Source organism: Oculina patagonica, chromosome 2 (genome assembly GCF_052425735.1).
Source record: "Oculina patagonica isolate OP01 chromosome 2, crgOcupat, whole genome shotgun sequence".
Taxonomy (NCBI): domain Eukaryota; kingdom Metazoa; phylum Cnidaria; class Anthozoa; order Scleractinia; family Oculinidae; genus Oculina; species Oculina patagonica.
Genome location: NC_135759.1, coordinates 26,518,020 through 26,541,998, shown reverse-complemented (window position 1 = coordinate 26,541,998; position 23,979 = coordinate 26,518,020). Strand labels below are relative to the sequence as shown.

General features: G+C 37.8%; 1 protein-coding gene across 1 annotated transcript in view; it reads right to left on the bottom strand.

The window, feature by feature from the left end:
• Positions 1 to 2,523: 2,523 nt before the first annotated feature.
• Positions 2,524 to 23,979, bottom strand: part of LOC144643828 (two pore channel protein 2-like) — a 22,071-nt gene continuing 615 nt past the window's right edge. The window contains exons 2-29 of the mRNA XM_078503199.1: positions 23,319 to 23,374; positions 20,519 to 20,595; positions 20,055 to 20,120; positions 19,311 to 19,422; positions 18,275 to 18,391; positions 17,525 to 17,593; positions 17,359 to 17,396; positions 16,994 to 17,060; positions 16,077 to 16,103; positions 15,209 to 15,341; positions 14,581 to 14,646; positions 13,774 to 13,838; positions 13,499 to 13,596; positions 13,075 to 13,156; positions 12,712 to 12,921; positions 12,190 to 12,246; positions 11,250 to 11,291; positions 10,470 to 10,517; positions 9,543 to 9,581; positions 8,900 to 8,946; positions 8,475 to 8,592; positions 7,966 to 8,037; positions 7,358 to 7,443; positions 6,738 to 6,807; positions 6,246 to 6,328; positions 5,195 to 5,276; positions 4,834 to 4,899; positions 2,524 to 3,702 (exon numbers count right to left, since the gene is read on the bottom strand). Coding sequence (XP_078359325.1) covers positions 3,541 to 3,702; positions 4,834 to 4,899; positions 5,195 to 5,276; positions 6,246 to 6,328; positions 6,738 to 6,807; positions 7,358 to 7,443; positions 7,966 to 8,037; positions 8,475 to 8,592; positions 8,900 to 8,946; positions 9,543 to 9,581; positions 10,470 to 10,517; positions 11,250 to 11,291; positions 12,190 to 12,246; positions 12,712 to 12,921; positions 13,075 to 13,156; positions 13,499 to 13,596; positions 13,774 to 13,838; positions 14,581 to 14,646; positions 15,209 to 15,341; positions 16,077 to 16,103; positions 16,994 to 17,060; positions 17,359 to 17,396; positions 17,525 to 17,593; positions 18,275 to 18,391; positions 19,311 to 19,422; positions 20,055 to 20,120; positions 20,519 to 20,595; positions 23,319 to 23,374 — 2,255 coding nt within the window. The 3' untranslated portion in view covers positions 2,524 to 3,540. The remainder of the gene's footprint in view (positions 3,703 to 4,833; positions 4,900 to 5,194; positions 5,277 to 6,245; positions 6,329 to 6,737; positions 6,808 to 7,357; positions 7,444 to 7,965; positions 8,038 to 8,474; positions 8,593 to 8,899; positions 8,947 to 9,542; positions 9,582 to 10,469; positions 10,518 to 11,249; positions 11,292 to 12,189; positions 12,247 to 12,711; positions 12,922 to 13,074; positions 13,157 to 13,498; positions 13,597 to 13,773; positions 13,839 to 14,580; positions 14,647 to 15,208; positions 15,342 to 16,076; positions 16,104 to 16,993; positions 17,061 to 17,358; positions 17,397 to 17,524; positions 17,594 to 18,274; positions 18,392 to 19,310; positions 19,423 to 20,054; positions 20,121 to 20,518; positions 20,596 to 23,318; positions 23,375 to 23,979) is intronic.

Here is a 23,979-nt window from a genome sequence, read left to right as displayed (position 1 = left end):
GTTTGGTAATTTCTTCTCGGCTTAATAAGAAGCTAATAAGTTCATAAAGAATCTATCCCGCGTCTTCGTCCAATATTCGGTTTGCTAAAAACCTTTCGAATGAATTCTACATTCTAAAGCCGTCGAAATAGAAATATACAGCTTTTTTTTTTACCGCTGTCCGGAAATACATCGCAAAATGTTTTCCCGCGTCATAGATCATGCCACCGCGGTCTTTTGTCAGAGACCTGGGTATGACTATGGGTGTCATAAAACACCTGTCAAACATCTTAACATTTGTCTGTAAACACACCGGGTAATTTACAATTTCCCAATCGCAGTTAACAACGGAAGTCTGGCCATTTATTTTAGTTTGAAACGAAATTTTACAGCCCCGAACCCTTTTGAAGGGTTTTCTCGCATCACGCAACTGGAAATGGAAGTTGTTAGAGCGATTTATTTCGACTTATTTACATTTGAAGTCTTCAACTAATTAAGGGCTACAAGAGAAACATTTACGGCGCCATACAACTTAACTGACTACTGATATCAGTAATTTGCCGTTTATGATGAATTTGTTTACAGAAAGGATCAGGGATAAACGAAACAGCATGACTTCAGAATATGCAAAGAGAAACATTCACCGCGGGGAGCCAAGAAGTTGTCTTGGTTACAACAATGTTGCAGGTATCCAGGGTTGTTACTTTATTAACGAGGCTCGTGTGTTTTTAACTAGAGTGGCAACATCAATGGATTGGAAAAGGCAAAGTTCTAGAAGCGTACAGCCATGTTTTTACACCTGCTTCACAGTAAAGGGAACAGAATCTCGAAAACCAGCAGTGTTACAATCGAAACGACACAAAAGTGTTTCTTCGCAGATGTGGACTCCAAAGAAAAGTGTCGTGGTTAAGCCTCCAGAGCTTGAAATCAAGGGAAAATGCCTGGCACATGAACATTACAAAGCCAAAGATACAACCGATATCATTCCTACATCGCTGATGGACATTAAGGAAGAACAGAGAGCCAGTGTTGCAAATAAAGACATTTCAAGCCAGCAAGATTGCAAAGAGGATAAACGCGACATTGAAAATAGCAAAGACGGAAAAATATTCTTAGCACTTCTGGAAGAATCGTTAAAGAAAAAATTGAATCCAGAATACATCGACATCATTCCAAGCCGACTAAACCGTTCCACCGCTGTTAGATCGCCACAGTTCGATAACAACTCGACAACACTATCTCGCCTGTTCCCTCGACAAGTAATCAAAGAGGATAGATTGCCCGTAGAGTTAAAATTCGGAATTCGAAATCCCAAAAAGTTGAATTCGCATACAGCTTTGAAACGCCCAGATGTTGCACGACCAAAGACAGAGTCGAGTTTCTATCGAGGAAAACTAGAACCTCTTTTGCCACGAGAAAAACCCTCCAAAAATTTACACGCGGAGTTGGAAAAAGAGGAGGCCGGTTAAAAGACTGCAACTTCCTCTACATGACACCTGTCAATCACCTGTTCCATTAAATGGTTTATACATTGTAACTGTTGAAGATACGAGATCTTCTTAATTAAGTTTAATTACCGTATCTTGCCGATATCTCTTCATACATTTTAATTAACATGTTAATTTTTGCTGTTTATTTTCTTTTACCGGTGGTGGGGGAGGGGGTAAAACAAGCAAAAATTATCACACATTTCTAACAAAAAAAAAACATTTCAGTTTATTACGTTTTTCAAACACGTAATACACCGTGCAACCCTATTAATGCAATAAGTTGAAAAAAAAAATAGATTTTACAAGAGGTTTACGAGTAATTCTACAGTAAATTAGTCAAACTACTGGAGTGGAGGTTAAGACTGTATTCTATTTAACATCTAAAACCTATAGCTTTAATTAAAGCATTTCAAGATTCAATACAAGCAGCCTTAAGTAAAAGAAAAACTACCAGAAAAATTATCCACAAGTTTCCAATCAGTCTCTGAAGATAGGGAGTTTATCAAATTTAAAACGACCTTTCTAGGTCGTTGGGTTTGACTTTTTCGTTTGATCGTTTTTCTTCATGTAACGAATCTCTGCAAAATACGCAAGTTTAACTGCGCATTCAAAATTTCCTTTTGTACCTATATTAAATATATCATTCTGCCTATTATGGAAGATACTTTTCACTTTATTTTCGCTTTATAACAATTCTAATGGAAAAGTTCGTTACGATATCTCAAATTACTATACTACAATTTCTTCCCGGACATGATTTTTTTAAAAACACAAAATAATCGAACCTCTTAAAAAATAGATTTATTATGAAACATACATTTCACCGCCTTAACGTACCAAGCACAGGTAAATTAACTACATATCACGCAAAAAAAAAGAGAAAAAAAAACTACATATCACGCAACCGTTTTTCTTTAAAGATTGCGTGACGAACTAAAGAAACATATACGTACGAGACTGCCTTAATTTAAAGAGGTTGTACTTGGTTGTCACTTAAAACTTACTATCCAAAGATCTTTTAGTAAAATATAAATAACATAGATTACCAGTTCACTTGGCGTACGCCGAGTGTTCAAACGCCTTGCAACGCGTAAAAACATTTTTCATGCCAAAGATAAACCACGACTACCTGACTACAAAAAAAAAAAACATGACTAAAAATGACACTTCTCCCCTTTAAGAAAAAGTTCGTTCAATTGAAAGTGTGTTTAACATGAAAAATATTTTTTTTTCTCAAATTCATTCATAAATGATCCAATCTAACTGGCTTTGGAAAAGTTATTTACGCGTTAAGAGTTTTCTTAATAGCAGTTTTTGCCCTGTGAGGAAAATAGTTGCCCTATTATAAGAATATTAGCTGTTCTCAACTGTATAATCTTAGCTTGTTGTGAGCGAACAACAAATTATTCCAAAAAAGCTATAGCACACCCAAAAGGCAAACCTACCCCATAAACTTTGGTGTAGGCAACACCCATTTTAATGCCTTCTTTGGTTAGGCCATAAACGACGAATCCTTCGGTGTTGATCTCTTATAAGCTTTAACTTATCTTTTCGGCTTTACTAGAGATGCCTTAACCATTAATCCTCCTTGAGCATGAACTAAGTTTTCGCTGGTCTCTATACATTCACATTGTACAGGTTGAGAGAATATGTCCCATCGTAGTTCAGTTATCTGCTTATCCAAGTTACATTTCGGACGCTGTTCAAAGGAGGTACTTTTCCACGAGGAAGGTGTATCTGCCACTTTTTACAAATTTGTCTTTCGCTGTTTTAATCTTTTCCAGTCTAAACCACCCTCGTTGACTTTTAGCCTTTTATTACCTCTTGACGTTTTTTTCCTTCCTTAGCAAATTAACTTTGTACATCAGAAAAATAACTCTTAATATCTTATTGTGACATAACTACTTTCATATTTTAACGATAAATGAGGTTTTGAGCACCATTATGGATGAAAAAAAAAAACAGAGAAAGAGATCCTATAATCAGATTGGTTTGAGAGGCTGAATGAATGTGAAGAAAGAAAAAGAAATAGATGGGAGGAAAGGTGGGACGAAAGGGGGTGGGGGAGGGGTTATAAATTAAAGTGTGCTGCATTACGACTTGTGCTTTGAACTTGGAATCCATAATGAAGGTGTCCTCTTAGTTCCTTCAGGAGATCTTCCTCTGCAGGCTCAACCAAGTTAGAGCTAAAGAGTTGATGAAAACGACCACCTACGTGTGTTGTTGCTTCGGTCTGTAAGGTAAATAAGTACTTGTATCACGTTGTGTGAATTTAAATTCGTGGGATCTTGAACGCTAATAAATCCATCAATTTGCTTGTTTAAAGCGGAAACTGATGGATCCCAATTAGCCCATCTGTCTTGCAATAAACAGCAGTTTTCACGAGGGGAAATTGACATGTTCACATCCAAAAGTGCAATTTAATTTTTTGAAAAGCAAAATCCATTTTATTTTGTATTGCTTTCTCTTTTGGTTGTACAATAAAAATATTACTAATAATTAACCGAGCTCAGTCGGTTTGTATAGGAAATTCTTGACCTCGTTTGTGTCCATACCTCACTGTGTACCAAACCCTTCTGTAAGGATTTTTCAATTTAACAGACCTTGTGATCGATTAATAAGAAACATACAGTCGACCTCTCTTTCGCCACCTTCATATACCGACACCTCTATATTCTAAACAGTTCGTTTGGTCCCGGGGAAACTAGACGTCTTATATCTCTTCCTCTATTAATACAGACAGTTCCATATACGAACACTTAGCTCTGTTTCCTTGTTAGAGGGTTCGACTGAATTGATAAACAGCTTATTTAACATCGAATGACACACTACGTAGAACATTTTCGCTTTCCGACAGTGTAAAATTGCCACACATCGTTACAAATGAACATTTACGGCGCCAGGTAAGTAGTTTCCGGGTGCCCCTACAACAGAGCTTTTACATGTAAGGTAATTAAATAACTGACTGACTTTAAAGGGGCTTGTCACGCAATTTTAGACAATTTCGGTACTGAATTAACTGAAATATCGCAGTAACGGCTTTAAACTGTAGAAGAACTCAAAAGAAACACAGAAAGGCCAAAAAGCTGCACGGATGGACAATATTCGAGAAGACTAAAACGGATTGTGTTCGGGTAAACTGAAAAACGTCGGCCCGTTTTTTTTTAAGTTCATCTCAATTTGCATGAAAGTGTCATATACAATGCTCGAAAATCATCCTTGTTTGTTTGTGGCCGTGATTCTGCCAGTAAAAGACTTTTGCTCTGTCAATTTAAAGATTAGAGCTCTTAATTAACGAAAATAGATAGAATTACCTAAAATACCGTGACCTGACCCCTTTAACGATCAAGTATAATTTACTCACCACAAGTGAAGTTAAAGAGTTTTCTCGTAATCGGTCCTGCTTCATCTCCCACTGGCTAATGAACGCCTGTAAAGAAAAAATATCAAATTCTCTTTCATTGTCAAAATGAAACTGTTTTTGAGTTTGCCATTAAGTAAAAAGAACCACAAACTGTAAGTTTTAATTAAGCTTTGGTTTGACCAGCCATTTTTCTTGTCTATGTAAGAAAGAAACACTTGTTGGATCATTTTTCCTCGCACAAAAATCACGTTAAAGCTCTAACATAAACTGACATATAACTAATGTACGATTCACTACATATTTTGCAAAGATCTAAATACAAGACCATTGTCATAATTAATTGAGAAAGAAAAGAACTGACCTCGAGAATTAAGGCAACAAACAGGTTAATGATGAGAATTACAGAAATCAAATACCAGGCGAGAAAGTACAGCTGCGCCCATCTAAAACATGGAAAAAGAACAAGTCAAGTTTAATCTACTAAAACTTCTGACGTTGTTCTGATGTCGTACCTCCACTTCCGAAAGACTTGGCGAGCGAGATGAAATAAACACGTTACGGAGAAAGGGAGCGTTGAGACTTGTCCTCTTTCCAGACTTCGCAAGCTAATTACAAAAAAACACAGGCGTTTTATTTTTTTTCTGAAGCATGAAAAGTTTAACGGGTAGCTCAGTATCAACGTACGGTTAAGCCTGCGTTCAAGCTTAGTGGCCCAATAGGCCTGAGCTTATCCTCAATTCCGTAGCATGAAGCGACTAGGAAAATTTCTACCCTCCCCCTCCCCCCGGATGGAATGCTAGTTCACCGCAGGGTTGCCCCCAGCATTAAATTCGCTGGTACTCATTCATGGAACTGGGTGGAAAGAGGCACTATGAAAGTAAAGTGTGCCCTTCCTGGCCCAGATATGTCCAGGATTGAACGCTAATGAGATGCACGTTCCTCATGACAGGCATCACAAAGTGTCCTCATAAACAAAGTTCACAAAACACACCAAAATCTGTCAAATATGAAGTAATAGGAAATGTCAAATAACACAGTCAAACATGAAGTACTGATTAAACAATACTTGCGTTCAATCCTGGACATAAGTGTCCTGGCCAAGGCTCGAGCCCGGACCGCTTGAGTCCAGCGCACTAACCGTTACGCCACCGTGCCTCTCATAAGCCACAGTATGTATAGGCGGAAAAACTATCTAGAATTCGGTCTAAGGAATTCTATCTTTTAGGTCAGAATTCTGTGTCCAAAATCTCGACTCAACCTGAGCGTGAGTGCGAGTGTGATTAAGATTATAAAAGAGTGAAAGCGGGCAGGTGTGGCTGCGAATGCTTTGTCCAGAAATATGTTCTAAAACCGGCCGCTCTGTCTCAGCTGTGCTACAACATTGTAACAACAGAAGAAATTTGTGAGCTTACCTACTGACGACGGTAGCGTATTCTTTAAGAAAAACATGCCAGTTATTTACTACCATCAGATCCCACAAGACCACCAACGCCGCCTGAAAATAACACGGAAGACTACTATCATAAAACGGTGCTAGATACTTACCAGACAACTAAAATGTGTTGTAATCTCAAAGATCGGAAAAGCCAGTTAGCTAAAGTTTCCTTACTCTTTGTCAAATATACATATCGATTGATAGCCCTGGCCCCCATGCTACCCTTTTCACTTCCAGTCTAACTACCATCCCCTAATGTTGTTCTACATATGAGGAAAAGTCCTGCAGTGTGACCATTGAAATAATAGCCATTGCTTTTGTTTCTTCTTCCATAATGCACCAAAATAGTGGGTTTTTTAGATGTTCACCTTAAGCATTCGTCAGTGAAAAAAAAAATAAATTACATTTATCATGAAAACCATCAAAGCACAAAAAAATACAACAACAACAACAACAACAAACAGCTTACTCCAAAATCGTCGAAGTTGTTGGCATAATACTCCAACTGATCAAACGTACCGCATTCTTTAGAGTACAGTCTGTGGATTAAACCAAAACGCCCTGGTCAGTTAACCCTGGGGGGAGGGGAGAGTTCTCCCGTAAAATCAGGATAAGTGTATGTCACAAAGCGTCTTAAACCCTGACGCTATTTACGGGTAGAGAATCAGAAATTGACCGTTTCAAGGTCCAAACCCCCAAAAAAGTGACGATAAATCGACAGGTCGTTCTTATTTCTTTTCTGAAGCATGAAAGGTTGAACGGGTAGCTCAGTTTTAACGTACAGCCATATCTCTTTCGTTAAGCTGGACGTTGAAGCACTGTAATGTTAACTAAAACAACAATTAAATCTGACAGTTGTGCGAGGCGACCTTAAGCTGTATTTTGTGTACTTTATTCCTAGCTTTCACAGATCCACGGCATCATAAGGGATTCCCTGGTACCCACTATGTCAAAACTTTCCTAGCCCAAGTTTAGCAAAGGCCACTGGTAGTAGATTTCCAAAAAAAACCAAAAAAAAAAAAACAAAACCACCACCCTACCTTTACATAACGTAAACACTACTCAAACATGTCACTCCGAACTAGATACCTTGTTTTATTAGCACCAACAACTGACGGATTGGTCTTGCCCTCAAAGAGCATCATTCCTAGGATAGCGAATACGTAATACACCGCCTGAAAGGAAAAAAGACCAAAGGGTTACGTTGATTGCCAGTGTAAGATGCACTGTAAGAAATATCAAGCATAACTACCTAAAATATCAGTACAAGACCTGGAAAACAAAAATCAAAATCTCTAAGGGTATGCCAACCTTAAATGATTCATCAAAAATGACTTTACTTCTCCTGAATTTGTATTTAAAATAATTTGCTACACAAGGAACTTGTACAACAGGCGCTAACCAAAGCGAGGACCTCGTCTTTTCCGAGATGAAAGAATACAAGCCACGTGACTTAACTAAGGCTCCTTTTCCCGCGCTTGGCGGCGCTTGCCACCTGTTGCAGGATTTTACCTCGAGATCTGATTGGCTCTGCGACATATTTGGTTTTGTTTCTATGACATCCATTAATAGGCTCGATTTCCGCCGCTCTCTCGAGTCCGGCCTTTACGGGCCCATTCCCCGCTCAGCGGTTGGTAATTAAGCCAATGCCATTAAGAAAAGCGCGCAAACAACATTCAACATGCAGCTTAGCTTACCACAATAATACCCCCAAAAGGCCGCAAGTGTTTTAATAACTTCATCAGTGTTTCAACAATGAGGGAGAGAGACTGTCAAAAGACACAATAAACAGAAAATCATTAGCATCAAAACATACGACAAAGTGTCCCACGCTGCCGGGGTATAACTCCGGTTACTGTAGCATGAAGCGATTAGGGGTATTGTTACGCCCCCTCCCCCTGGACGGGATGCTAGTCTAGTGTAGGTGAACCACAGCATTTTGTCAGGTACATGTAGCCCTAACAATTCAACTCTACCCATTTATACATCAGGGTGGCGTGAAACACTGTAAGTGGGAGTGCCCCCCCCCCCAAGAATACAACACAATGGCCCTGTGTTGACTCGAACGCGAACCTTTTCATCCGAAATCCAATGCATTAGCCGACCCCCCCCCCCACCAAAAGCACTCCACAACGCCTCAAACTTGATGCATCAATTGACGGGAACAAAACATAAGTTGCTAAAAAGTATGGTGAATGCTTTTTACCTTAATATTTGGGACAATTCTTAACAGCCTGAAGATGATCAGCATGTTGATTATTCGTATCATGTTTGCCAGGGAGAAAAAGCTGTCCATATCCTTGGTAGCGGCCTTTCCACTTGATCTACAAAGGCAACAACGACAAAGACAAAGTTTGAAGTCGTTAGACCAAACACTAATTATACTTTTCATTTCTGTAAATTTCTTTCAATGAACTTTCTGGTGGTCACATCAAGACAACACAATTATTCCCTTATTCTTTTTAATTATCGTCTTGATACAGGCTTATAACCCTATAACAGGAAGATAAAAGAGATCTTAAAAATATTGTATTCATGATATAAATAGCAAACAATTGTTTACAAACGAACAGGCAACAATCGCAGCGCGCCATATAATCAGGCTTTTAGAGCATATACTAGTTCACTTACTTTGTAAAAGGAAGGCCGTACATGCCGACATGAACAAGCTCTAGAGTCTGTAAGGAAACACAGTCAGTGAGCTGATGTATATCTGGTAGGGAAATCTATGTTTTTTTCTGTGGGGTTCCCCCGCGCAAAACAGAGCTCGCCATGAGATTGACACTAGACATTTTCAAATTATTTGGACCATGGCTACTTCTTATACTTTGTGTTGCCAAACCTCTGTTGTTAGGTTGCTACATTCGAGCCGTTTTAGAAGTTTTATTCGTCCTCTGATTTTTCACGTGAAGACTATTTTTAATTTTTTTTTAATTTTCACCTTGTAGTTCTGAAAACGTAGCTAATAGATCCGAAATTAAGACATGATTTATTCGAGGTGCAGAAAGCTGAAAAACACCGAGTTGGGCAACTCTTTGAAGACAAAAAGCAAATTTAACTAATGAACGTGAACACAGTTTTAGGCGAGACCGTCAAAACGAGGAAGAAACGTTTGGCGCTCCAGTTTAAGTCTGCTCAGAATTTTTGTGGATAAGCCTGGAACAGCTCTTTAATATACTCAAGAACCACAATATAAGATTTTAAGCATTATACGCATACAAAATACGAGTTGCCAGTTTCATGATGCAATAAAATAAGGAATATGTATACATACCACCAACAACAGTGTAATAACTCCACAGTAGATATTGCCCTGAGGAGAATAATGCTCTCAGTTCCAAGGGTGAAATATTAACTTTATTATATGGCTAGCTCCGCGAAAGGATAACTGAACCAAATGCTGTGATTGGCTACCACAGTACGCAAGATGGGGCTACCTTACCCGCTCGGGATTGCCCACTGTGTCCCGCAAGCAAAATGGTGTTATTTATGCATGTTACAAATACTGTATTGCCCAAAATTGTTTAGTCAAGATGGCTGGTTATTGGCTTTGTTCTTTTTTCTGTGTTTATAGACTTGGACTTCGTCTCTGTCCATTAACACGCAAAAAAGGAACATGGCCTATATTCAGTCATCTGACCTTATGCACGCTTGGTTAACAAAACCCATATTTATTGATTTCCATACGTTTCGTTTCTTGTTAGTTCTGAGATTTGGTGGTACATCAAGACAGTATCCCCAAGTTGATGATTTCTTTATTTTCTATACCTGCCCGTTGGGCAATATTTTGATATTGTACTGAAACATTAAACGCTGATATAAGGGTTGTGGTACGGATTGTCATCTCCCAACTTAACTCAAATTGTAACATAATATGCCGCATACAATAATGCATTGGTAACTAAACAACGCTAAAGGGCTTGGTTTTGCTTTGAAAGCTCTGAAACGGGCTCATCCAAATAAAACGTTAAGTCAGCAAAGTTTTCTTATCAATGAGAGTAAAGCTGGTGGTTTTTTAGCCAATCAGAGGCTAAACAAGGGCGGGAGAAGCCTTCTCCCGCCGTGCGCTAAACCAAATCCACGCACGCACGATTTTCCATCAATCACAAGTTTTCAATTGACTTTTGAGCGTGCGAGGGATCCAACACCTACACTACAACTTATAGACTGGCTAACTACAAAACCACAGCAAGTAGCCTACCATGGACGAGCGATATCTCTGCCAACCAACAGCCCACAGTTTCATTAACTGAAAAGAAAAATCAAATCACGCACAAATAATAAATACAGATAATTACCACAAACATGTTTATGTGCCATAATAAGAAAAAGAGAAATTTGGAATTGATACGTTAGGAATGACTACATTTATATACAATGTTGAGCTTAATCTATGAGTGGTTTGATTAAATTTCCAAAGGAGAAGTTAACATATTTGTATCTCGGAGCTTCAAATACGGAAAAGAAGTGAAAAGAGACTCTAACATCCTAATAGGCCATTTCCGAGTTACTCTTTACCTCTGTTTCAAAACGAGTCTAAGTGCGAAACCATTCAAATGAAAATGAGTTTGATTTGCATTAAAATGGACCTGTAGGTGAAACTCATTTTCATATGAATGGTTTCGCACGTGACTCGTTTTGAAGCAGAGGCAAAGGGTAACTCGGAAATGGCCTATTAACAACTTCTGAGATAATGCTCTATAAGCATGCAAGAAAGCCACTGCGACAACGGTGATATTTTGCTAAAACCGGTGCGTTTGGCAACGACCTTTGGCTAAGTAACAAAACATAACTTTGCTTGAAATGTACTTAATAACAAAAAAACTAATTGCATTCCTGCCTCAGAGGAAATTTAGAATTGTTTCTTTCATTAACCTTAACTTTTAAGTAGTTTACGTTTTAGAAGTCTGCAAAACTTTTGGCAAGAATGCGGCAAGTATAAAACTTTTCGTAGATCATTTCTTTTTTACAATATTCTTACCTGTTCCAAAAGATAATACAATACGAAAAAGAAGTTTACAACCTGTAATAAATAAAAAAACATGACAAAAATATCAGAAGAGAAGAAATTAGAGGCATCGTTGAATCAATAAATGCACTCTGTTTCTCTTCAATGACACAAAACACTTTTATTACTTGTGTTATTGAGTTATAGCATCCTTCAAAGTATACTTTAGCATAATTTGTGTGAAATTTAAATTCAGAGGAAACTCGGCATTAATGGCTCGATTTTGTAGTTAACAGTACTTGACAAATGACAGAGAACCCATAAGGAAGCTAACTCAGGAAGTCTTGTGATGGCAATGATAGAAATGGATTACAATACCAGCAATTTGGAAAACCTAAGGGTCATGTTTGGCTAGAATTGCTGTGAATTCCTTTAGGGAAAAAGAAATACTGAAGCAATTCAGTACACGTAGCTGAATGATAACACCCCTTGCTGAAAGTGTACCCCGGTTGTAAGCACTCATGATTAATCCTGTATTAGCGTGAATTTTGATTCAGTTTTGTGACTCTTTTCACAGCTTTTGTGATTTTGACTAATGTCAATCTCCACAAAAAAGTAAAAAAAAATGCTTTTATGTAAAACAAATTAAAATACTTTTTACATAAAATACTTTTATGTAAAACAAATTAAAAAACGATCAGAAAAAATCGACTTTCAAACAGCCCTCTGCTGGACAACTGAGGGAAGACGCATACGACGCAGGCCCAGAAATACATGAAGGCGCACTGCAGAGCAAGACGTGAAGACCATGAACCATATCTGAGTTATCATCGAGAGGCTGGCCAGAGAAAAACCGCGGCAGAGGCCTGGCTGCTGTCCTACATGCCAGTGGGCTTTCAAACAACCAGACCCTGGTGTACAATTTAGGTTTGTTTTGTCACAACTGATCAACAATAACTTTAACGTCACTCACCGCTAGATCGGAATTGGTGTTCTCCCATATTTTGTCGTATTCGTAGTCCAGTAAGATCTAGGAAACGCACATAACAACATCAACTTTGACTTGTAGCTACATGTGCGCTATCATAACTAATACTCCTAACTGCTCATGCTGCTTTCGGATTCGACAAAAATAATTGACAATTTTGCTGGTCTGCTAGTAATCCAGCTCCTCTTTGCAATACCGTAACTGGGAACGGTTTTCTTTATAAAACTGGAAAGCACTTTACACACTCTTTGAGAGGTGATGGCTACGTAATGGCATGTCATTGATTTCTGGATCAAAAGGTTTGGTTTCGCGCCCAGGTTGTGATCGTTGTATTGTGCTGTTGGGCAGGAAACTTAACTCTAGTAAAGCTTCTCTTCACCCAGGAGTATAAGGCTTTATGTTAAGGATTAAGCCCCAGTGCCGATCAGGCTATAGTAATGGACCTTCTAGATATTAAGAAAACTGGAAGGAGCCTTATCTACACCCTGCCAGAGGCAAAGTACTTACAGACACAAGAAGCACGTTCACTGCAGCCATAAAATCACCAGTGTAGTCAAAACACTTGTTAGACACAAGAATTTGAATCTTTCTTAGCAAGGGATTCTGTACATAGCTCATAGCCGGCCTGTGACGGGGTCTGGTTCCTTTGTCCAGTACATCAAATAAGTCTTGAAACTGCTTGGCGGTAAGATGGCCTAAAGAATTCTGAGCTAAACGCTGAAAGGCAAAAAGAGCAATAGCTACAAATGGCACACATTTTTTGTTTGGTTTTTAAGCAAGTAGAATAGGATAGGAGTAACTCTGTCAGTGTTAAATTCTTTACTTGGTGAGTATAAACTCTTGATCTAGCGGGTAAAACAGGTTTCTTACCACGAGTACAAGTTGTCCAGATCTTTTGCCAATGTTTGCTTTTTCTATGGCTCTCTTAGCGTCTGCACTACATATATTTCCTCTGTAATGGCAATAAAAAGATATGTTAATTTAAAATAAAACACTGTATTGCGTTGAAACTCCTCTTAAATTGTGGATAGGCTGATAAAGATTCAAGAGAATATTATTACATTGCATGGGCACTATTGATGTAACACTAAGCCAGAACAGTCCAGGTACAGGTTAACTTGTGTCTGAATTAACCTCGTCGCTGCGTGAAAAATACTCTATGACCCTCTGCAGATTAATTCTACAAAACCTCTCAAAATTGGAGACAATTCATTCTTTAGAAAGAACAAAACTAGTCAGTGACATGCCACTCAAAGGTTAGTAAGAAACTTTCTAAAAAAAAATTTCTTCTTACAAAGGCACGTCGCTATCCGGATCTTGAATTTGAAGCAGAACCTCAAATGCTGCTCTGATACCCACTCTTCTGCGGAAGAAACTTGCTTGAAGTGATCGCTAGAGAAAAGCAAATAACAAAAGGAAACTTCACATTTTGTTTCTAACTGTAACAGCCAAAAAATCCACTAAAAGCAGAACCGCTCAGCTAGTTTACACGTACATGTGTAGCAAATAGGTTAAATACTCATTTCCTTCAAAATCAAAATATAATCACAAAACGTAAAGCAGACTTACGGTCAAATATCCTCTGAACTGGTTGTAGATTACAGCCGTTAACATGTTTAAGAAGAAGTACAGGCCTGAATTGAAGAAAATACAAATAAACATACAATTCAGCCGTCCAAGGGTTACAGATCGCAAGGAAAAAGTATGACTCACAAAGACAACAAGAAAGCATGATAACCATTTCATATTGCTGATCGTATTACTCGTAAAAATTTCTTATAGGAAGTAAATTCTTGCTAGTTCCCGCAAGGTTTGCTAATACTCTTGAGTATTCGCTTCTGCTCGTGAGATTTGAAACCGATCGCTAGTGTTCGTAAGCAATCGGTAATTATTGTGAGAGCTCGTAAGTGTTTGCTAGTGCTTGTGAGAATCGAAACCAATTGCTTGTGTTCGTAAGCAATCGGTAATAATCGCTAGAGCTCGTAAGTGTTTACTAATGCTCATGAATGTTCGGTACTGATCGGAGGCAAGCGTGGCCGAGTGGTTAAGGGCGCTGGTGTTGTAATCTGGATGCCCTCTGCCCCTGCCACTAGCTGGATTTGTTTCTCGGTAGTCCCGATCCTGGGTCACGCTTTGTATATAGCCAACTGGTCTGCCTCCTGCCAGCTGGGATTTTTAACCTTGTTATGTTCATTTAAAATATTTGTTTCCGCTGTTTCAGTGGCATGCCTGTAAACTAGCTATCTCGAAGCTAAGTGCATGACCACTATAAACAATACTTACATTTACATTTTTACATCGAGAGTGCTTGCTACTGCTCATCAATACTCGCTACTGGCAAAAAAAGAAAAGTAGCTTCTACGTGAAAGTACTTACCAATTACAGTAAATGTAATGAAGAAGATCGCGTAATATCTGTTTTTCATATACGCAGGCATCATCACTGATAAGAAACAACAAAGACAGAAAAAATCAAACAGTATACGTCTAATGACTGCAGAAAAAAAATACCTTACAATATCACAAACAGGGCCCAAAAGTACGTCTGATCAAATAAGCTAATCAGATCACTGAGCAAAATCATGTAACTGGAGGCAAGTGTGGAAAATGTGTCAACAGTAATGAAAAGCGCGGGAAGAATAGCGCGCTGCAAATCACAAGTGGGTTTAGCTCAAGAGCTGATTAGCCAGATAACAGGTAAGGTGCTCTGATTGGCAGGCACGTTGCACAAGTTTTACTAATCAACTACAGTATAGAGCTCGTGAACCAAACTCAAAACCACACAATACCTTTCTTACTTATTAGAAAAGTTGATTGGAAAACAAGTTAGAGAATTATTTACTGTACTTGTGAAAAAGGTGTTTTAAAAATCGTCTTTTTAGCTAAAGAAAGTACATTGTACGTGTTGTAAACTGAGGTTTTCTATGTTCCCTAAATTTCTCAGCACTGTTACTGGTTATTGAAGATATCAAGTAACTGAACTGATTTCCAAAGGACGTTCTTACCATCTGGGTTATTAGCTGTGGTCAGCAGGACAAGAAGACTTCTAAGCGACACTTCCAGCCTTGAGAAATATTTATATCCCTCACATGCAGCACCACTTTCTGAATCAGTCTTGTTCGTGTTACACTGATCACTCTGAAATGTAACACAAAATTATGTCAACAACAAACATGTGTATCCTGTACTCACGAATGCATTAAATACCGAAGATTTTTAATATTGTTAGCAATTTGCTCCCTTTCTTTTTCCAATTTCTTAATCATGATCTTCGCAAGTATAGAACTTTTTGGATTAAATTTCAGACTGAAGGGTTACTCACAACAGAAGGAATGGGTGACCTACTTTTTTCATGCTATTTTTATTAATGGCAGATCAAAAATACGCAAAGAATACATCCTTTTTCAGGTTGGGGATTTGGTGGGGGGAAAGAGGAGAGGTCAACTTTTTTTGCAGTCTTGAACAGTGTGTCCTTTCTAATTAAGTATGCTGCCTGATCACTTGCTACTGACATATATAAATTGTGCCTGGATACGCAAAGTAAAAAGGCACAGCTCAAAACCATATGCATGTAAGTTCTATCATTTTCCCTTTAGAGGCCGCTGGGAGGTGTTGGGGCTGAATGCTGAGAGAGCTGATCTTTTAATCGGCCCAGGATAAGAACCCTTAATTTCAGACAAGTTCAACTCCTCAGCTACACCATATAATAATCCTCTGGTCAGTCCCCCTTAACGATATAATCAATGTGCACATTTTAACAAGTTTTTCAAAATCAATGCTCCTCAGTGGCACATTTGCAAACATTATCGTTGTTTTTATAAAAGAAACATTAGTTACTAATAATTAATAGTTGCATAATGAAAAGCACTTTACCGCAAGGGTGCTGTTATGTCTTGAAGCCTGTCAATTGAAAAGAAGCACATGAAAAGAGAAAACAGAGCAACCCTCCAAGTTAAGACCATTTAAGTCGCCATGGTGACTAAAATTTGGGAGCTGGCGACTAAATTGAAACCAAAGTTGCCAGCCTGGCGACTAAAATTGAGAAGAAGGATTGAAAGCATAAGCTTAATTTAGCGACTAAAATTTTTCACTGGCGACCAACCTGAGCAGTCCGTGGCCAAATGGCCACTAAGGAAAAAAGTAAACTTGGAGGGTTGCAGAGCATGAAAATTTTAAACAGTAAATGCTGTTGCTCTGATCTATTGTATGTTTGACAATTCCTGGTCAATTTGTATTTAAGGTTAGTGTCATGGATGTAATATATCAAACATGAGAGGCAGTGTTTCATCGGGATATCCAAACACCGAGAAGAAAGTTGAAATTAAGACCCGCAGCGAAGTATTTTTGACGAAATTGAGGTGTTTGGATAGCCGATGAAACACTGTGTCAAGCATTTCATATATCTTCTCAATCGAAACAAAAACCGAAGTAAAAAGAAGAAATTAAATCGTAAAATCTATGCTAATTAAGATCGGGTATCCAAACCACCATCAAGGTTATGATTTTCATTGTTTTAACTTGATGAATTAATTATGAGTTTGAGAAGGTAAAATACAAACTTTAAAACCTTGGAAATTACATTAGTCCGCTAAATTATAGAACATGGATTAAAAGTAGTACTGTAGCCTGTGTATACAACTGCCTCTCATTGAGGCATTTGTAGGTCACAGAAATTGGAAAGCAGCTGTGTTTGCAGACTAGTTAGAAGTATGACAACTTTTAAGGAGAATTTTAGTACATGGTACATAACTTGAAATTACATAAAATACTGATCAATTTGACAGGCTTACCTGTGGAAATAATAGCATGCCAAACATTGTAAAGAACCACAAGTGAAGCACAAGAAGGAACATCACACTAAAAAGGGATGAATTCCAGTTAGCTACTGAACAATCAAGTACAAATGTCACAGACATGAATGACCTTGTGTCATAGGCTTACAATGTGTGCAAAAGACCACTTACAGCCACATTGACCTCTGCACGCATTGCATGCCTATAAGAATGAAACGCCAGGTACTGTAGGCCCGCAATGAGTACCAAGGATACAGTTACAAAGCCCTCTAAAGCTAAGTGCATTGCGCTCTCTGCACACATTGCATGCCTATGACATGAGGTAATATAACATTGGTGTTAACAAATCAATTATTTAGTACCTGAGAATTTCTGGGACAGTTCGTTTAATAGCACGTAGCTGCAAGGGAATTCACATACAGAACATAAACTTTAATAAAGTACGCTGTTAAAAAAAATAAAAATAAAATCTAAACCTAAACATGGGAAATGCCATTACTTATTATAAAATGGTAAAATTACACTCACCAGCTTTTTCATTAAAGAGGAGTTTTGTAACAAAAAGAATGGTCTAAGAAGTCTGTGTATCCTGACATGCTGTCACAGGAAACAGGAAAAATTAATATTAACAAGTAAATATTAATAATATTTAAGTGTGTTCAACATTAAAATTGTTGGGAGAGGCCAGTTAAAACTTTGAAGAAATTTCACTTGAATAACCCCGTAAAATACTTAAACAAATCAACAGTTTGGTGGGTCTGTTTGAAATCTTTTGAAAAGGTCCTTTTAGATATCAAACAACAATTTTTCCCACCCTTTTGTATACTTCAACTCGTGAAATCCCAACCTTTTTATATATCTCCCCATATATACTTTAAAATTCCTGTTATAAGCCCTGGGCTTATACAACTTCGTAAGGGGTTTTGTGTGGGCTTATAAGCGGAGGGGCTTAAACCCAGGAGGGCTTATAAGCGAAATAAAAAAAATGTTTCGAGACAAGCCACGGGAGCGTTGATCGAAATATGTTTAAAAACGCATAATAAAGCAACATTTAACCCTGTTCAGTACTGTCATCCAGCAGAGGGGGGCTTATATCTGGGAGGAAGGGGGGCGGGGCTTATAATCAGATGTATTTTTTTTGTATCCAGGTAGATGGGCCTATATCGAGGGGGCTTATAAGTGGAATTTTTACGGTAGTCCACAAAAGGGAGTACCCATCCACCCCCTACACCCCCGGCCTTGAGCATGTATCATGTGGATTTCGATGATATTTCATACCTGACTACATCCTGTACTTAATGTGACAAACACGTCTATAAAGGAGATAATGAGAACCAAACAATATGACAAGAGCCATCTGTTCTTGATAACCTGTTGTCTTCCAAGCACATGACTCTAAACAGAAGTAAAATCACGATATAAAGTGAATTTGCAATATCAAGAACAGTTTCACTACTACACAAGTTGTTGTCTATTTTTCTTTACGTTTCTATATATAAATTTAAAAACTAAAGCCAGATATCATGAATACATCCCTCCATAATACTTGTAAAATTCATTAATAATTCATGAGGGTGCAAACCAATCCCAGTACACTATTCAGATCACATGTACACAACTGTAAACCCCAATACAAATCAAACAATAGCATTAACTTTTGATACAAACTCCTGCTCAGCTAATTAGTATTCATTAACTTTTGATACAGATGTCTACTGATTCGCATAACAATACTTCGCATTCAATTTATTGTTTTCATTTCACAAGTAGAATAAAATATTCGCGTCCGATCTGTATCCATGGGCATTTACAATGGCTCGCCTATCGGCTCGCCATTGTAAACGCCCATACAGATCTCCCGCTCATATTTTATCTACTACTTAAAGATCGTTAAGTGTACGCCACGTCTGATACCAATTCAAAAGTTTGATCTCCTTGCAGGTTTTCATCAGGGATTGTGTGAGTACTGCTCATGTATCAAAGAGTACCCTTGGCACGTGCAGTTGTTATACACAGTACCTGTAGTATGCCTTAAAGTTGTGCTTCAAAACGAATACCACAGCGTACACTATTGAGTTATGGATGCACTTGGAAGGTTTGCTAAGCCGGCACTAAAAAAGCTACAATCACCCTTAGCTATCGCAAGCTGGTGCCACGTACTTAGCAACCTCCTGCATGCATCCATTACTCAATCAGTAGTGTAGGTTGTGGCATTACCATTTGTTAAATCAATAAAAATCTTCTGCTTGTCTTTTAACAAATTTTGTATTAATTAATGATACGGTGAAAAGATTACACTGGAGTTTGAAGTTACCTTGACAACCAAGTCACAAACAAAGCAAATAAGGAAGATTAGCTCCAAACTCTCCGTGACTCCACAGGGAGGATCAGGTCTCTTGCCACGAAACCGTGGGTCAGAAGAAAGCCTAAAAAATATGCAGTCATTACATTAAACAATATAGAGCTAAATATTATGTTATTTATGAAAAGGTTTCATTATTTTGTACAAACTAGTCAGAAAGCATTTGACTACTGTATATGGCTTAATGCCTCATACAGTTGTATGCTGATAACTACAGTTACTGCAGTTAATTAATAAATTTGCTCTGGTTAAATGTGACAATAAGGTACTAGAAAGTGTCTCTGGCTCGCAAAATGAGACACAAGCAACAAATGTAAAAATTGCGGTAGCATTGCTAGTAGTCCTGCAGTCGCATAAACACCTGCAAGAGCTGATGTGGCTTCCTCTCTAAATATAGTAAAACATTTTTATTATTTATTTTATTCATTTATAATAAATGTAGATTCCACAATTTATTCATTTATTTGATTGATTGATTGATTGATTTAATTATGAAAAATTAAGCCAGAAGAATAAAATTCATTTGAATTTTTATATGTTCAGTGAGTCATACATCCTGTACTTTTCAGAAAACATATTGTAGAGTAGATCTGAGGTGACAAATTTCTTATCAGTACAGTCCACAGTTGCTAATTATAAAATGCTTATAAAATGCGAGATCCCTTTATTTGCAATGTAGATTGGGCAGATACTTACGTCAAAGATGAAGGTTTCTCAACAAATGCCAACATCAGATAGAGAAAGATGACCAAAGAGTATCCCCTGAAGATTATTAAATTTGTGATTATTTCCAAGAGCAAGGACTTAGCAATATTTAAATCCTTTTACTAGAAACACAAATAAGCAAACCACTGTTACTTTTAATATCAACCATTGTAACACACATGATGTGGATTCTATTCATATAAGCTAGGCTAGCTCGGAGAACAAAATGTAGTGATGATGAGAATATAATCAACCTTTTAGTAAGTTTTGACTCTCAGGATAGTACACAACTAAATAAAGTGTCCTACTGGCCTTGTGCCAATCCATTTAAAACTGAAAAAATGTATTTTTTAAACCTGCTGAAGGAAGGGTTTTATTAATTAGTTTCATTAGTGGCATCTACATTGTACTTGTAGGTGAATCTTGGATTTAACCAACATATTTTACAAGCTTACCATCTGACAGGCTTGCTGTAGTACCATCTGTACATCCAAAGTGACTTGCTGTCTACTTTGTGGTGGATTGATCTGTACTGTAAGGTGAAGGAAAAAATGGGATAATACACTGGTGCATAAACACACCATTTATTTACAGGCTATTTTTGTGGCAATTTATACCTTATACCAAATGACTAGTAATATTTTGGTGATAAATTTTTATGACCTTTTTGCAATGGTTAGTGCAGAGCGTTACTTTGTAGCAAATAGAACTGTAAACATAGAAATAGAATTTTACAGCAGGTTTGGGTATATTGGTAGTTTTTCTTTGTCCCCACCAAAAGAAATGTCAACAGCAGATTTCAACCAAGTTTTCTTGTTTCTTTTGGAGCTCTAAGACTTCACTGAAATTGCAAATTTTAGCCACGAGCTACAAGCATCCACCATGTTTGAGCGCCAAAAATATATTTTCATCCAGCAGTTGATGTATATATGTTGTGGTTCAATTTTATCCTTGGTTCAAATTTTATTTTCCTTTGTTTTAAACTCATTATCATTATGATACATTATCATACCCAAAAACAAAGGATAATAAAATTTGAACCAAGGATAAAATTGAACCACAACATATACACCTGATTGAAGAAACATTGACCCGTGAAAAGAGTAAAACATAAATGATGCAATCCAAATGTTTACTGGGAAATCGAAAAATAAACATTGTCTGTTTGTCTGACCAAACAGCTTGCAGTATCAGCTTACATCTTTGATATTGGGCATCCACGTTATGGTCAATAGGCCATATTCGTATTTTCAGTATTGACCTGGAACTAGCTTGCAGTCATGGCTTATGCCAGGGTGTTCATTAGGCATCGGAGATCGGAGAATTCTCCAGCTACTACGTAGAATTCTCCGGCTAAATTTCAAAGGCTTGTACCTATTTTTTTATTAAGATGCGGAACCTTTAAAAATCATCCTCCGGTTACTTTACACTATTCTCCTCCTATCACAATTCTTAATGAAAACCTTGTTATGCGGGGAATATTTTCAAATGCAAATGATATAAAGAACATTTTAATGATATTGCCCTGCATTGCAGCTAGTTTCAGTCCAATACCATACCAAGTACCATTATGGTCTATTGACAACTGCCATAAGGTATGTCACATTGATGACCATATCATGAGCTCAGATGTAAAACTCATCAAGGTCACATGTTTTTTTGGAAGTTAACCACTGACCAAGTAATGGATCACACGCTCAAGTCTTTTTTAAGCTTTATATAACAAACAGAACATTGTATGGCTGCTTGGGGATACAAATTTCATCTTTTTCGCACTGATGGTATCTCTCAATCATTTGCACAGAGATACCATCAGCACCTGAACATAAAATTTGTATCCCTATGCGGCCATGTAATATCCTCTATATGAAGAACACCCAATCCACCAGGTGATATTTATCCTATGGGTTTTCATCAGGGGATTCATTAAGATTTCTGACAGGAGGGCATACGGATTTTACAGCCGGGCACATTTGCAACATTCGATTGCATGGAAACGCCACTAGAAGCTTTGTTAGTGACATCATTTAATTCGTTATTTGCTAAGTTTTCGGGACGCGTTGTTTCTGTGCAGTTATCAATTGCTGGGATCTCAGAAGACGAAGTTTTTGTGCAGATAGAGTGAAAACATGCAAGTTTATTTAAGCGAATGCAAATTTAACACTTGTAAAATTAAAAACACAGATGTTAACAGCAGTTTTTTGCTGTTGTCTTATTTTACTTAGACAGGTTTTCCAATAAAGTCAGGTAATACAATCTCAGGATACTTTCAAGTCCATTACTTTAAAAGTAATCGTAAACAAAAAAATTTCATGAGTAAGATTTTGCATTGCATTAAGTCAAAAAACACATGAAACGGACACCGGCTACTACAGCAAGTAGTTTTTTTATGCGTCGCACAGAGAGAATAAATTTTGGGAGTGAATCACTCAATCTTAACAGTCTAAAACTTAGACCACGAGCAGTCCCTATTTAATTTTCTTGTAGTTGTGGAACGAAAAAAAAAAATTGCCTTGCCTCGCCTCCAGCTTTCGCGTGTCCTTTTTTTTCGCTCCGTTCTCGACGGACTAAAAGAAAAATACGGTTTGCTCATAGTATATCTAAAACTCGACTTTTAGAACAATAAATTAGCAATTGACCGCACAAGCAGCAACATAGCCTGCGTAGCAGGCGCCGTTAGTTTCTAACGCGCGCATGGGAGAGCGCACTCTTTTAAACGCGTTAAATTAAAACTTCACAGACGCCTGCTATGCAGGCTAGCAGCAGCATGTCTGTGTCTGTGAATAATATTCAAGCTTATATTTCCGTGCGAACTGGTTTGTTGATTACACAAAACTGAAACTGCGCGATCATTCTTTTGCCGGTAGCCGGTTGGGTTTTAATGTAGACCATCAATCAATTGTTCTTTTGCAGTGAATCATGGGGCGATACATGAGCAGTGTCAAGGAAGGAATAAGACAAGGAGATTTTCTTTTTTTTTTAAATGTATTTCAGTTTTATTTTTGGGAAGGCACATGAAGAAATCAAAGAAAAGCAACTTGCATTCAAGTTTTATTCACAAAAGCCGCATTGAAAGCCCAGAGTTGAACAGCCGGGCAAAGTTGTGCTCACAGGCGGTCAATTTGCCCGGTGCCCTGCCCTTAATGAATCCCCTGTTTCATGGGAGGGGGGGGGGGTTATCACACCTCATTCACACCCCCCCCCCCCATTTTGTTTTCATGGGTTCTTTTCCTGGTGTTAAAACATGTAAATTACCTGAGCTGCATCTTCTATAAACACAGCTGCCTGGCTGATTGCATGTTCTGATGTATCTAAAAACAAGGAAAAAAGGAGGTATAATGTGACAATTTTTATTTTCTCATACAGATGAGAAAAATTGGCGAATGTTTATGTGATAAATATATTTGTTGAGAAGCTGGCATGTTAGCATTTATCTGACAAATAAAAGTTGTCACATACAAAAATTGCTCATGTAGACAACTTGTCGCAGAAAATGTGGCAAATATTGCATCGGCATTTGTAGTGCCCAATCTCCCAAACTCCTACTGGGCACTGTGAGCGCGTATCTCTTTGCATATCTCTTCTGTCCGAGGTAATTACTGGCACACTTAACTTTGGGCTGCTGATAAATAATTGTTGTGTCATCTACGCAATCAATTATACTTTTCAGATGACTCTGAAAATTGTCACATAAAAAAAACTGGGCTATGAAATAATTTGATCAAACTAGCAAAACCACTGACACATATTGACTGGGGCTGTAGGAAATCAGGCATAGCCAATCGATAGAAACTGATATCGGAAATCAGTTGATACAATATTGGCAATCAATAACAATCCAAATTACAGGACAATTTTTTTTTTTATTATAGATGGTTTTATATCAATTGGAAAAAGTGATAACAATCGATGATTC